This window comes from Meleagris gallopavo, chromosome 5, assembly GCF_905368555.1.
Source record: "Meleagris gallopavo chromosome 5, MGAL_WU_HG_1.1, whole genome shotgun sequence".
In the NCBI taxonomy this organism is placed as follows: domain Eukaryota; kingdom Metazoa; phylum Chordata; class Aves; order Galliformes; family Phasianidae; genus Meleagris; species Meleagris gallopavo.
Genome location: NC_139408.1, coordinates 11,163,653 through 11,177,546, shown reverse-complemented (window position 1 = coordinate 11,177,546; position 13,894 = coordinate 11,163,653). Strand labels below are relative to the sequence as shown.

Below are 13,894 nucleotides of genomic sequence, written 5' to 3'. Positions count from 1 at the left end.
CTATGGTTTCAATTCAGTGGTTAATCAGATGCTGACAGCAAACACTCACGATTTCCTTTACGTCCACGTGACAGTACAAAAGACAATTGATATGTGACTAACAGAAGACCCACTCTCGACATTCCAGGCAAATCGGTTTCTGTCAATATACCAATAAACAGCTTGCCATTATATGTCTCATTTTGACCTGCATTTCTTCCCCTTAGTGTGAAAAAGTCGTGCACTGGATGCTCTAACAGACGTATTTTAAAATCTGCAAGTCTTACACTTGGCAAGTGCTAAAGTTTATTCTTCAAACCTTTCTGGAACGCTAGAACTAAAAGAAGGGATGCTTCCAGGGACATATGGTGGGCTATTAAACAGTTCCTCCTAAACATCCAGCCTGAATTTGATCTGCTAATTTAGTTGCCGGGTTTTTCTCATTACATTAGCATCAACCTCAAGGAAACAAGTGTAGTCAGGGTGCTCATATTAAGAAAAAAACAGGCAGAATGGTATCCTTTCTGTAGTCTTGGCACCGAAACTGATATTTGAATGAGTGGAGCTGGAAGTGCGCTAGACCCTGCTACCAGGTCATTCTAGATTGGAACTTGGACGTTCACAGAGCACGTGGCAAAGCTTGCAGCATCCCGCCTCATCCTGTAACTGCAACATGGACTGTGGGCTATCTGCTTTTCTTGATCTCAATATAGCTACAACTGAAAATCATAAAGCTGATTTCCCATGCGCTGTACTTCAGCTCTTATCAAGAGTTTATTTGACGATATTATCATTAACAGTCACTGTTTTTCTGCACCTCAGGAGAGGCCTGTGACAAAAAGTAGAATTGTTAACATGTTTTTATCTGATTTGCTTTAGCAGCAACAACAACCTCAGAAGCAAGGTTAATTGGAATAATGACCTTCAGTTGAGGCACTTCTTGGGAAATTCACAAGAAAGTGGAGAGGCCTGAAGTGAACATGTTAGCTTATTCTCAATCTCTGGGAATGCTTCAGGTCGTGCTGCCCTTCCTAGAGCAGAGCTGCATTCTCCACTTGGGAGCTGGCACCTCCCCACAGATTTGCATGTAATGGAAGAGTTTGCTCACAAAAGGCTTTGTTTTCACCATGCCATTGCCTAACCTGAGTCAGAAACGTGTCGTGTAAGGATTCATTTGCATATTTTCAAAATTAGTACTGCTTTTACACTGTTGCCATGGGACAGCTATGGCAGGAAATTAGCAGCACACCCACATAATTACTGTTGACAGAACACAGTTCCGATTTTATCGAGTGTGATCCCTACGTGATCTGTTGTTAAGGCAGTCATCAACATCTCAATGAATGAAACACTGATTTGCATAGTGTGCAGTGCCCAAAAGAAATGTACAATTGTTATGCTTGAAAAACAGAAGATGTGAAAGACAACTGCTTGACTGGGATGATAGGAGGGTGATTATTGCTGAGTCTCTGAAGAACAATTAGAGTTGGTTTTTATTAAATTTGCGTGTTATGATTATTGTTGAAACTGAATCAGTATGTAAATCCAGATTACCCTGACCTAAGAAGATACTGAGAAAGATGACACTTTACAAAACAGTCTGTGGGAAAACTGCAGTGTTGAGCCAGAAACCTAAATGTATCATTTTGGAAACGGCTTTGCTTTTGTTCTTTTTATAATCAGCTCATCTACTATTTAAATTCAATTTCAGAGGATTGTGTAATTAAAAAGTGGGATATAATTTATCATTTGTAGAGATTGCATCCATTATATATCTAAATAATAGAGGTTATTTATAGCAGTCTTATAACAACCTTACAGAGTTTTACCCATTAATCAGTAACAATGGAAAGATGTCAAAGTACAAAACTGAATCAGGTATAATAATATTCCAATTGCCAGAATATAAATGGCTAAAATACATAATTCTTTCTCCTTATTTCCATGGTAGGTTATTTCAGTGATTAAAAGGAAATCTATTTCAGGTGGGTTTTATTGAAAATAGTTGAATTTATTGAAATTAGTTGAATAGTTGAAATTATTGAATACATACATTTGTATGTATTCAAGAGCAATATGGAATAGTCTTAGTCCCTAAGCAAAGGGACTATCAAATGAAAAATAATAATTTGTTGAAAGGTGATGCTGCAGTAAATGAAAAACGTTACTTTTCTTAGCTTGTATGAAATTAAGGAGTTCATGAAACAATTTTTTTAACAAAATGAACTTATACTGCTTATTGATCTCCACATGCAATTTTTAAAAAGAGGGAATGAAAAGGTGTGACACACATATAAATGCATGAAATTGCTGAATAGTGTTTTGCAGCCTGCTGACCTGTAAAGTAAGCTGAGGCACCAAGTCTATTTTGGTCTTTTCTGTGGAAGGCCACCTACATAGGCTCTAGAGGAATGAAGAATATGCGAAGGCTGAAAGAAGCATCTGTTCTTTAATACCTTGGCTCAGACAGGTGAGATTTAGGAGATCTTCCCAAGAGCTTGCAGAAAACTCATGTTGCGTTTTAAAAGTTACCTATGCAATTCTGGATTCTCAGAGACTGCAGCCCAGGTTTGTGCAATGTGAGCTGGGTCACGAGCGTCAGCACACATCCCTGCTGCTTCCGTATGCAAACAGATGTCTTCAAGCAGAGCAGCACCACGCTGGGAGAATGTCCTCTCTCAAACCCTTGCAAACCTCCCAAATCCTCCTGGAGCTCCCTGGGGATCTGCATCCCAAAGCCTGAAGTGAAGAACTGTTGCAGAGGTGGGTTGTGCACGTGCCCAGCAATGCAGGGAGGCTCTGTGCAGCCATCCTTCTCATCCCCGTGCCGGGTGCCGTGGCCCCAAGAGCCACTCTGCACCTGGGATATGGGGGCTTCAGCAGGCAGTGATACCAGTCTGAGTCCTGGGTGAGGCCTTTGGGCAGTCCTGCCCTGAAACCACTTTACTGCAGAAAAGGAAGATTATTAAGAGAACAAAATGATGAAGAGAGAACGGTGGAGATTATTTTTCCACCTGCAAGGCTGCTGTGAATGAATCTGTACCAGAAATTAAGGCAGAACTGGGATAGTGCTGTTTTTATCTATACCAGATTTGCAGCTTACAGTGTTATTTTTTCCCTTTCTTTTCTGAGAAGACCATCTTTTCTCTCTAGTTTTGCTGTATGTGATTGTTTATTTGTTTTCCTCCTTACGCTAGGTGAAAGAATGTTTTATTTCTGTCTTGCCCTCTTTTGGGCAAGGGAGGAGATGTATGAAACCCTGCAATATTTGGGGCAGGGAAAAAATAAGAGAAATCTCAGATTTTATTTTTGTTTCACTTTTGTTTAAAATATGCTTTTCTGTTACTATAGCTACTGGCTGTGTCATGCTCACATACAGGTGCTTTATCACCTCATCCTTAGAAACAGATTGATATTGTATCAAACCATTGAAGCTCAGGGGTGGAGGGGATACAGGTGCATAACAGGAGACTGGAGAACCAAAGACAGACCTGAGTCCAGCACAGGAAGAGAAAAGACAGATGCGGAGGATTGGGAAGAGGTCATGTTTTCTAAGCTTGTAATGGAAAGCTGGAAGAAACAGAAAAGAAGTCAGATATTGGGAAACCTGTGATGAGGTATGTACACTGCAAGAAAAATGAAGCCTGGTCAGCCCTCAGTAATCTCCTGCTCCTGGAGCCAGAAGGTAACCAAAATCTTAGAATCTTTTGCAAAGGAGTCTTTGAAAATGGAATGGGAAGATATTGCTCTGCCTGCCAAAAGCTCAATTTGAAAGAAGGCTGAAACCTCAGTGAGTTATAAGCCTGTTGGGAAAACACCACCTCAGGGCAAAAGACACTAAAATTGAATCCTGTCTGGTGTTTTGTGCAGGCATTGCTATTGAGGGGACTCCAAGGAGGCATTTTGGGTGTAATAATGCAGACAAGGAGGAGCCTGGATAGTGAGCTCACGCTCTTTAGTTTAGAAAAAATGTCATAGCAAAGAGTACTGATGGTATGTGATGTTGTGCTTGCCCCAGGTGCAGTAACAGTTGCAAAGATGGTAAATATGGTAATGACCGTAGCCAGAGGTGCTGGAAAAGGGTAATATCAGCCATGAGTGATTATGCAGAATAGTGGGCTTGAAGCTGGGAAAAAAGCTTTGGCTGAGATGTGCCACACATTGGAGGAAGGAGGGAGAACTGCTTGGTCATTGAGAAAACCTCAGTGAATTCACTGGGATTCAAAACTGTAAGCTGTTAGTCTCAGAAGGTCACCTAGAGACATCTAACTTTGAGTTTGTCCCTTTTCTTACAAAAGCATCTCCTCTTCCCACGCAAGTGCCCATGGCTGTGTGATGACACACTTGAGGTGTCTGCTTTGAAATGAACCAAATGCTGACAGTCACAGATGTATAAATATTGAACTGAGGGCTTCTCAGGGTTGCCAGACATACAGCACCCTTTGCCAAAAAAATATGAAAAAGTCCCTCGACTTGTCCTTATAAAAGCCTTGCTTACATTTCTGTAAATGACCCTGTACTTTGGCATGCAAGTGTTCTTCTGCATTCTTCATGCATTTTTCTCTTCTACAGATAAGTTGAACACTGTGCAGTCAGATCACTACAGTCACTGATGTTATTTTGGAACTATGTGTACAATGACAAAATTGTGACTGTTTCTTCTTTAGTTTAATTATTGATTACCAAAAATATTTTAGTTCAAGAATTTCGGGCACGAGGTATGTAAATTATTGGGACTTCAGGAAATGAAATAGAAAATGAAGAGAAGAACTGATAAAAGTGCATTAAATATAGTAATCATAAAAGCTGGTGTGACAGGAAATTGTAAATTGGCAGAGTCATTAGGAAATGTATTCATTCATTTTTGCATTCGCATACATTTTTCTGCATTTTAGGGGACAAGCTCAGCTTGGTTCCTGAAATATAAATCTTCTGGGCCATGGGATATTCAGGTAAGCGAGATAATTGGGTATATTCAAACATTAGCATCTAAAAAGTAAATCGGCTGGATGTCTTTACAAATGAAGGAGACTTGTACAGGAAACACAAACAGGTAAAATTGTTTTGAAGATACCTCCTGGATTCCACAAAGGTGCTTTTAGCACAAATACAATTCTGAATACTGACAGTGCTTTGGAATAGAAAACCTTTTAACTGAGGACAATTACCATTTTTCTTACTCCTTGGAGAGTTCAGCATGTTTTGGAAGGAGAAGCGTGGATTTGTTATGCAGCACCAGTGTTGCCTTCTCAATGTCATTTTCCCATCTGTCTTGCTTGCAGCGTTACAGCCTCAGCTGATCCTTCTGTGCAGTCATCAGTCAGACCATGCAGCACAGTGATGGGGCGAGCCTGAATAATACTCTTGCACAGTATCTGCCATGCTCCATAATGTCCTCAGAGAAACTGTGCTTACAATTTGAATTTGTTTATATTCTTTCCATTGCCCAGGAGTATGAATAATTCTTTTTCCCATCGCTGGAATTCCCTCAATAATAGATTTGATATTGTTTAATCTTTCTATATGAGATATATTGATCTTCTGGTACTTTTGGCTGACACGAGTCCCAGGGGAATTTAGGGAAACCTCTTAATCTACTGCAAGAGAATCAGGCACTAAAAATCTTATTTTTTCTAAAATTACAATTATAGGGGCTGGAAGGGACCTCTGGCAATCTTGTAGAGCACAGGCAAATCTGTTATTGTACTATTTGGGGATTATTAGTGCTGTTTATTATCTGAGATGATTTTTACCCATTCTACTTCTGAAAGTTCAGTAGTGAAAACTGAAATTTCCTTAATTTGAATGAATAAACCATAGCTGTTCCTCAGTGAAATTCCTTCTTCAGTTGAAACAGCATTGCAGTTTTGGCAAAACAGCATCAGAGGTTTTCCTGGAAGACACATTTGCCTTAATTCTCTGAGATCTGTCATGTTTCCCTATTGCGTGATTAACATATCCTTCTGCCCTTAAGACTGTGTTTTGATTTCTGGTCTCTTAAGCACTTGTCACTGCTGGATGGGAATCTCACTGCACAATCTTGAAGAACAATTCAGTTGCACAGCCTCTGAATGTAATGAGAAAAAGAATTGGGCAAACTGCTCCAAAATGGTCTCGCAAATTAATCTGTCTCACTATGAAACTTTTTGTCATTTTAATTCTCAGCTGTGCTGAGCAGAGCTCACAAATCATGCTGAAAGGCACACTGCACATTTTACAACTATGGCTTAAGAGCTTTTTTAATCAAGATTTATTTATTCAGACTCACTGCTTCTCAAATGCTCCACCTTTGGCCTCTCACCTTTTATAGGTTGTGCTTGTCCTTTAAAAAGAAGTCATTCCTAGCAGGCTTTTCTGTGTACTGGAGTTTCCCGAAACAGCAGCAGCTTTTGACCTCTGAGACCATCAAATTCAATTATATTCAATTCTCAGAAGAATGGGAAATAGATCATTGAAGTACATAGCAGCATGAAATCCAGCTGTGATTCTGCAACTTCCTAGACACTGGATGTAATTGTGACTTAATCATGCATTCAGATTTTTTGGTTGGAGATTCTCACAATAGTGTTTCCAGTGTTATTTCCAGATTCCTATTGCATCTTTGGTTGAGAAGTTATAGGATATGAAGGGTTGAAAAGAGCAGGGAAACATGCTGACCTGAATGGGGGCAGAGGGGAATAATGTAACAGTGGGCAAGAACATAAACTAGATTGGGATATTGGTGCTGAAAGGGCGATCAGTAAAGCTGGATTGTAAGGGAAAGGGCTGAAAAGAAAGGAATGAGATAGAAAGGATGCTTGTATTCTATTGTTTTATTTTATTCTGGAAATAGCAAAGTCTGCATACAGATTTTAGTGTATGTTTTAAAATATGTCACTCTCAAGGCAGAAAAAAACTTAATGGAAGTTATATATACAAAAAAGTGCTTCCTGGGGATGCAGACAGAGCAAGTAACTCTAGGAATGCATTCAGATAAAGCTGTCAAATGTGGGTTCAAACATGCAGTAATATTCAGGGACCTTAACAAATCTCTTTCAGTTGCCCCATTATCAACAAAGGAAGCCTGGAAACTCTCAGCTTTTATTGGACCCTTCATTTGTTGAACAGCATATTTCACTTCTTTTAGCCAAGTTCCTGCTATTACGTCCTGGAACTCCAATTTAACCCCACATAGCTTATTCCAGGTAGTGCCCCTTGAGAGGAACGAATGAGATGCAACAGAAAATGAATGTGTCTGAGATCAGCCAGGGAGGACTGGAACCAGAGCTTGAGCATTAGCTATATGCAGGAGAAAAAAAAAACAGAAGAATTTGGTAATCTTCTTACTGAATGATGCCTGGAGGTATTCTTGCTCCACTGCTCTAAATCACAAACCTGCCTCCTGATGATGAGGCCAGCAAAAGTTAGGTTGTAAATGCCTAAATTTAGATTACATTCTCATTTTGATCTTAAATTTAGATTGGAAGTCTGCAAGTTTCTATAACAGAACATGGCTTTTAAACACTATATCTGAAATTAAGAGATGTAAGTACCTGCAACATACGCCTACAATGATGCATCAACTCAAGATTTGGTTATATGGCAAGGATCATAAATTAAAACAGGGCAGTTTCTCATTTGATACAAGGGAAAGCATTTTCACCACAAGAACATAGGAACGAGTTTCCAAGACAGGCTGCACAATTTCTGTCTTTTGAAGTTTTGGTGTCCTACCCAAAGGCCTGAGAAACTTGGTCTGTAACCTGTGTTGACCCTGCAGAATGTTCAGCTCTTCCATTGTGAGAACTGCAGAAAATCAGTGACATAGGAACCAAGTTCAAAGCAAACGAAAGGAGGTGATTCTCTATATACACTTCAGGTAAGATGAGCATTAGGAACACTTTGCCACAGGCTGTTTGATGGTCTAGTGGCCAAAGCACGATGGAGTTACCAGCTAAGTTTAAAGAGTTTATGCATGAGAGAGTGCTCCATGGCACCAAGGTAAGTTCACCTTTCAAAGCAGGAGGTTCTTCTGGGCTGATTTAACATGTAATGACACTACTGAAACATGTGTTTGTTTTACTCCTGTAGTTGCAAGAGAACCAAACTTACTGCGGGTACTTTGCTACATGATAATTTGCTTCTCATCTCAGCATTGCCAGAGAGCTTCAAAAGTGATAATGTTTCAAAGAAAAGCAGCACGGAAGTTTTGGGTTTACAGTTTTGAATGAAATTCTGATGTAAGGCAAAGGATTGGAAGGCTCCTTCATCGAGGAGGATAAACCAAAACTGAATTGTTGGATGAGGGAAACGCTGAGGAAGAGCATTATGATAATGTAACATCACGTTGTTGTTCTTCGAAGTTAGAAGCAGTTCTGCAGCTGCGGGACTCTGACAGACTTTCACAAAATCCCTTCCAAGGTAGAATTCGAGCCCACACATCCTCACATGCAATCAAACCACTTTCTGGTGTGTATCCTGCATTGCGTCTCGTAGTACTGCGCATTCTGAACCATCTGGCCTAGAACCGTATCATCCTCTCCAGAAGTGGCTGAAGAGGCAGAGGATCCCATCCCATCCCATCCCATCCCATCCCATCCCATCCCATCCCATCCCATCCCATCCCATCCCATCCGTCGCGGTGCCCGGTGTGCCGGCTGCATGACCGAAGGAGCTGCCGTTGTGCTGGAGAGCTGACAGCCTCCCCGTAGCTTTCAGCCCTTACGGCCTTTTCCCCCCTCGTGCTTTTCCATCGGTGGGAGGCATCCCGGGACGCAGCGCGAAGCCCACACTTGCCTTTCCCGTCCCGCCGCCTTCTGGCGAGCGCTGGGAGGCAGCGCGGGGCGGGACGCGCCGCAGCCACGGCCACGGCCGCCCGCGGGGATGCCGCCTCTCCCGCCGGGGCTCGCGAGCTCGCCGGCGGACAAAGGACCGCGGCCGCCTCCGGCTCCCGGGCCCGCCGCCCGCCTCCTGAGGCCGGGAGGCGTCGCCCCCCGCCCGCTCCGGGGGTGGCGCTGCCGAGCAGAGCCGGGCACTGGGCGCCGAGCGCCGGCCGCCCGCCCGCCCGCACACCCCCTCCCCGGCCGGCCGGCCGGCCGCGCGCACGGCGAACATGGCGGCGGCGGCGGGGCGGGACGCGCTACCTGAGCACTGGTCCTACGGCGTCTGCAGGGACGGTCGCGTCTTCTTCATCGAGTAAGGGGGCGGCGGGAGAAGGGGCGGGGGGGTGGCCGCGCGCCCGCCCGCTTCCCGCCGCTAACAGGTGCGCGTTTCCGCCTCTCCCCCGCAGCGACCTGAGCCGCAGCACCACCTGGCTGCACCCGCGCACCGGGGAGCCCGTCAACTCGGGACATATGATCCGCTCCGGTGGGTGCCCGCGTCCCGCGCCCCCCCCCGCCCCGAGGGTCGCGGGCCGCGCGCTCACCGCCCTTCCTGTCTCTGTCCCCGCAGACCTGCCCCGCGGCTGGGAGGAGGGCTTCTCGGAGGAGGGCGCCAGCTACTTCATCGAGTGAGTGCTGCGGGCCGCCTCCGCGCGGAGGGGGGCGGGATGGGGAAAGTTGGGCGCGGGGCTGCGGCGGCTCCTTCAGCGCGACCGGCAACAGGTTTCCCCCGGCCGGTTGCTTGGATTTATTTATTTATTTATTTATTTTCCTCCCCCTATCTTCCTGGTAGTGCAAAGCGCGGCTCGCGGCAGGTGGAGCGCTCCCCGGCCCCGCGCCGGCTGTGTGGGCGCTGTGTGTGTGGGCGCGGGGCGGGCGGCGGCATCGGTCCGGCCTGAGGGCGCTGCTTGTGTGAGGGGCGGCAGCGCGGGGCTCGGCGCCGTGTGAGCGCCGACTCATAGCCCGGTGCGGCAGGAGCGACTGTGCGCCGATGTGGCTCGTGCTGAAGAGCCCCCCCCCACCCCGTTCCTGTATGGCTGACGCAGAGAGCCCCAGCGGCGCTTTGGTCCCAGCTGCTTTGTGTGGAAGGCTTTTTGTGTCAGCTAGAAAACTTTTCGATTTCTGACCCGTCGAACTACACTTGTGCGCAATGTGTTGTCTTAGCTGGTGTTCTTCAGCTTGAGCTGGAGTTGCTTCAGAAAATGAAGCGTTTATTACTGATGGGAGTGTGTGTTTTACACAGCAGTCCGATAAACTTGGCCATCCTTTAGTCATGAAGAACTTCTGTGAGAGAGCAACAGCAGTTTTGAACAGGAAAATGTTCGGCCGTACCACTTCAGATTCACCTGACGTAGCATCTTTTGCAGCAGTGATGCTTCCCTGCACACTGCTCCTCTCAGAGGCCCTGGAGCCACGTGGATTTTCTCTGCTTTCCTCTCTTTCCCATGAGCACACTGAGCCCCTCTTTTACTCACATGAGGTCCAGCGTCCTTAGGCAGGGATTTCCATAGCTCACTGCTCTGTTCATCGCTCCTGTGTTGCTCCCACGTGACGAGTTCTCAGCTTACAGAACAGAAAGGCTGCTGGTCCCTTAGTGCATGACTTCACATCTCGTCCTTTTCCGTTTAATAGCACTCCAGCTCACAGAAACCGTAAGCTCTTCATTAACTGTCTCTTTTAACTGGTGATAGTTTGCAGTTGGGTGTCATCCACAGAGTTTCATGAGCACACGCTCAGTTCTTGCTCCTTAATTATTAATTTATTGATGGGGTTGGGAGGAATGCTGTGAGCCACCCATCTCTCTTGCCATAATTTCCACTTTAAATGTGAGCTGGTGTAGTCTCCTCTTTGATTTACCTCTTTCTCTCTCTTCTAGGTCTTACATTAGTTGTAATTTAATTAATTTTGTGTGGGACGTGGTGTCAAATATTTAAATATGTCAGCCAACTCCACTTGCGTAACTTAATTGTTAGAATGGCAGCAATCAAAATGTTAGGCTGAGTGTTGGATGTGAGCTGTCTTTGATTTTTAAAAGTAATCAGTTTGATGTCTATTTACTTCCATGTCTTTATTCTTTTTGCCAGTACTGTGGACAGTCCTGAAGCAGCATATAGTAAAACAGAAGTTGATAAGCACTTCTCTGCAGTTTTTGCATCATGAAGTCAGTCATCTTTGTTGCAAAAGTGCTGTATGGACTTTTTGGCTTTCTGGCTTTAGAAACTTCTCTGCTTTCTGCATTAGAACTTGTTTGCCTTTTTGGGAAAGACACCTACACTGACAGTGTGTACTGTGTGTGTGTGTGTACTACACTCAGTGGCACTGAGTGCTGCCAATTGACTGATGCATCCCAATCTTTATTTTCCTTTGCTGCTTTAACTTTTAGGACTGTGCTTTGCAAAAGGAAGTCATGTAAGAAGCTGCATTCTGGTTCTTCCCACTTCTGCATATCCAGATCTTTCTGAGTGATTTTCTCTGTACTGATTATTTTTCAATTTTTCTTGCTAGTAGCAAATCCTACTAGTGTAGTCCTGCCTTTTCTCCTAAAACTACTAAATAAATGACGTACAAACTGATCTTTTTGGATCTCCACTTGGTGGTTTAGATAAAATCTCGCTTTTGCAGCTTATTTGCAACTTAGATAGCTTGCCCCAAGGAGAAGAATAGGGTAACTTTTTGTATGGTCTTAAGTGTCTTTCCATGTATACAAAACCTCAGCATCTTTGTTACTGTTAATCAGAAAGAGACATAACATCATTAGCTCCACTCAGTACGGCTATCAATTACGAGAGGTTGCAATGTGGTCACCTTTGCGTCTGAGCTGTGAGACTTATATCATCCCCTGTGACATATTTTCTCTTTTCTTTGAGTGACAAAAACGTGTGGAAAACAAGTTTTTCCTAACAAAAAGTGGTTGGTTGGCTTGGCTTGCCTGCCTTTCATCCATTTTAAGAGGAGTACTGATTTAGGATTGGTCAGAGGTTCAAATGTTTCTTTGCCTAACAGTATCACAGGTGTTTCACTTTCTGACTTCAAGTACCTGTGACGGCTTGCACTACTCATTCACCTCTCTCCTGTTTTGTTTTCTCTCCTAATGCTTATGAAATACATTGTGTATGTTGGGCAAGCGCTTTATGTTGGAGTCACTGCAGGAAGAATGTTGCTAAACATGTGCAGGATTGAATGAGCACTTGCAACACTTGCTGTGGTTTGCTTCAGGTAGCTGGGCTGCTGATAGGAGCTGGTAGGCGTGGCCAGCAGGCTTTCTGGGGAAGGAGAAATTGCCACATTAATACTGCATATCACAAAGGTAATATTGCATTCAAGTTGTAAAGTTAGGAATAGGCAAGCAGCAGTCAGTACTGAAATAGCTGAAGTTGACCTTTTGTTGATGGATTTCCAAAATCAGTTTTTCACTGGATAATATCTACTTTGGACATTTGTTTGGGTAGCTTTTAAAACTTTTTGAAGTGCCTTTTTCCCCCCCTCTTGTATATAGGACAAAAGCATGGTATGTATTACTTGGATATAAATCTATGTCTGATTTAGTGGGTGGCAACCCTGTGTGTGGCAGGTGGGTTGGAACTGGATGATTTCAAGGTCCCTTTTAACCCAAGCCATCCTATGAAATACCAAAAATGGGAAGAACACCAAGGTGGTGAGCAGCAAACTGAAATCTGTGTTTATAACTGGGATTCTGCTCTGGCAGACATATATGCAGGTAGCGTGTTGCTGAAAACAGTGCAGGAGCTTGGATTTGCCTGCTGCTGGCTGTAAGTGATCCCCAGCCATTTGCTCTGCCCTTAGGGAATCTGAGGATGGTCTCTGGCTAAATGAAAGGACCGCGTGCTCTAAAGCATCCTGGAGAAACTTCTGGGGGAAGAAATGTGGTTCCGCAGCAGTAGTCAAGGCTAGATGTCTGTATGCGGCAGCCTGCAGGTTGCGATTCGCTGCTGGAACGAAGTGTTGCCACTGCGGAGACTGGGCTTCATCGAAGTAATTCGTATTGGAGGTGTGAAATTAAGAGGTGGAAGAAAAATGCTGGAATTGGATTTTGTGTTGGGATAGGAGGGAAGAAAAGCCGTGCATTCGGCAGCAGTGCCGGGCGGTCTGTAGCGGCATCTGCTGGCTCACGGGTGCGAACGGGGGAGGAGCTGCCGGCCTGGGGCTGAGCCTGCCTGCCTTCTGGTCCTTGCCGGTCCATTAGCCAGCAAGTGGCCTATTTGGGCAGTGTAGAGAAGAGCTATATAAAGTAAGCTGTACTGGCTGTAGCTGTTTCTCAGTCTCTTGTTGCCATTTGGATCTCCAGCTCGAACACACGACTTTTTAAATCAATTTTGGGTGGTGAGCAAAACTGCAATGGGAATGTTGGGCGTGTTGGGTAGGTACAGCAGCTGTGTTCCATTCAAGTTAGGGCAACACATACATCTCCTCGTTGATGGTTAAAATGAGAAATCGCTCATTAAAAAGTCAAGTAAACGCTGATAGATTTGTACTCAGGCAGAAGTTAAAAATTGCAGACAGCAAAAGAAGACTTGGTAGCTCTCAGAGAAAGGAGAGAGTGAGGTTGGTGCCCTCTATAAGCAGGCTGGGAACTTTGCACAGGGAGAATACCACGTGTGGTTTGGTTCCGTGGTGTATATGAAGAGGAGCATTGTGTGCATTCCCTGGCGGGGGGGGATGAGTGTATAGGGGGAGGTGCCAGTTTTTGTTTGTTTTTAAAGCGTGGCTGCACCAAAAGGTACTTAGCTTGGTTTGTCAGCCCCTGTTTGCCTTTCTTCCAAAATACACATTTAGTTGTTGGGAAAACTGAACTTTGACTACCTGAGGAGGAAAGTGAGGGTAACGCATATTTAAAGCATAATTCCTATTAACTTCAGATGCTGTTTGAGTGTTGAGTGCTTCTGGGAAATAAAGGAACATTTTCTTGTTCTGTTTTGGGTTACACGACCGACTCATGTTTGTAGCTCAGAAACATGGGTAAAACTTGGTTCCAGAGCTGCTGATATCCACTTTGCACCTTTCTATCAGTACACTTTGTTGTATCTTTAACATGAACT

At 44.4% G+C, this 13,894-nt stretch overlaps 1 protein-coding gene across 9 annotated transcripts in view; it reads left to right on the top strand.

The window, feature by feature from the left end:
* The first annotated feature begins 8,947 nt into the window (after window positions 1-8,947).
* Window positions 8,948-13,894, top strand: part of PLEKHA7 (pleckstrin homology domain containing A7) — a 139,079-nt gene continuing 134,132 nt past the window's right edge. For 3 of the 9 annotated variants that reach the window (XM_085224227.1, XM_085224222.1, XM_085224233.1), the window contains exons 1-3: window positions 8,948-9,153; window positions 9,248-9,324; window positions 9,409-9,466. In XM_085224227.1, coding sequence (XP_085080353.1) covers window positions 9,071-9,153; window positions 9,248-9,324; window positions 9,409-9,466 — 218 coding nt within the window. In that variant the 5' untranslated portion in view covers window positions 8,948-9,070. The remainder of the gene's footprint in view (window positions 9,154-9,247; window positions 9,325-9,408; window positions 9,467-13,894) is intronic. The other 6 variants (XM_085224223.1, XM_085224226.1, XM_085224229.1 and 3 more) reach the window with 2 other exon arrangements.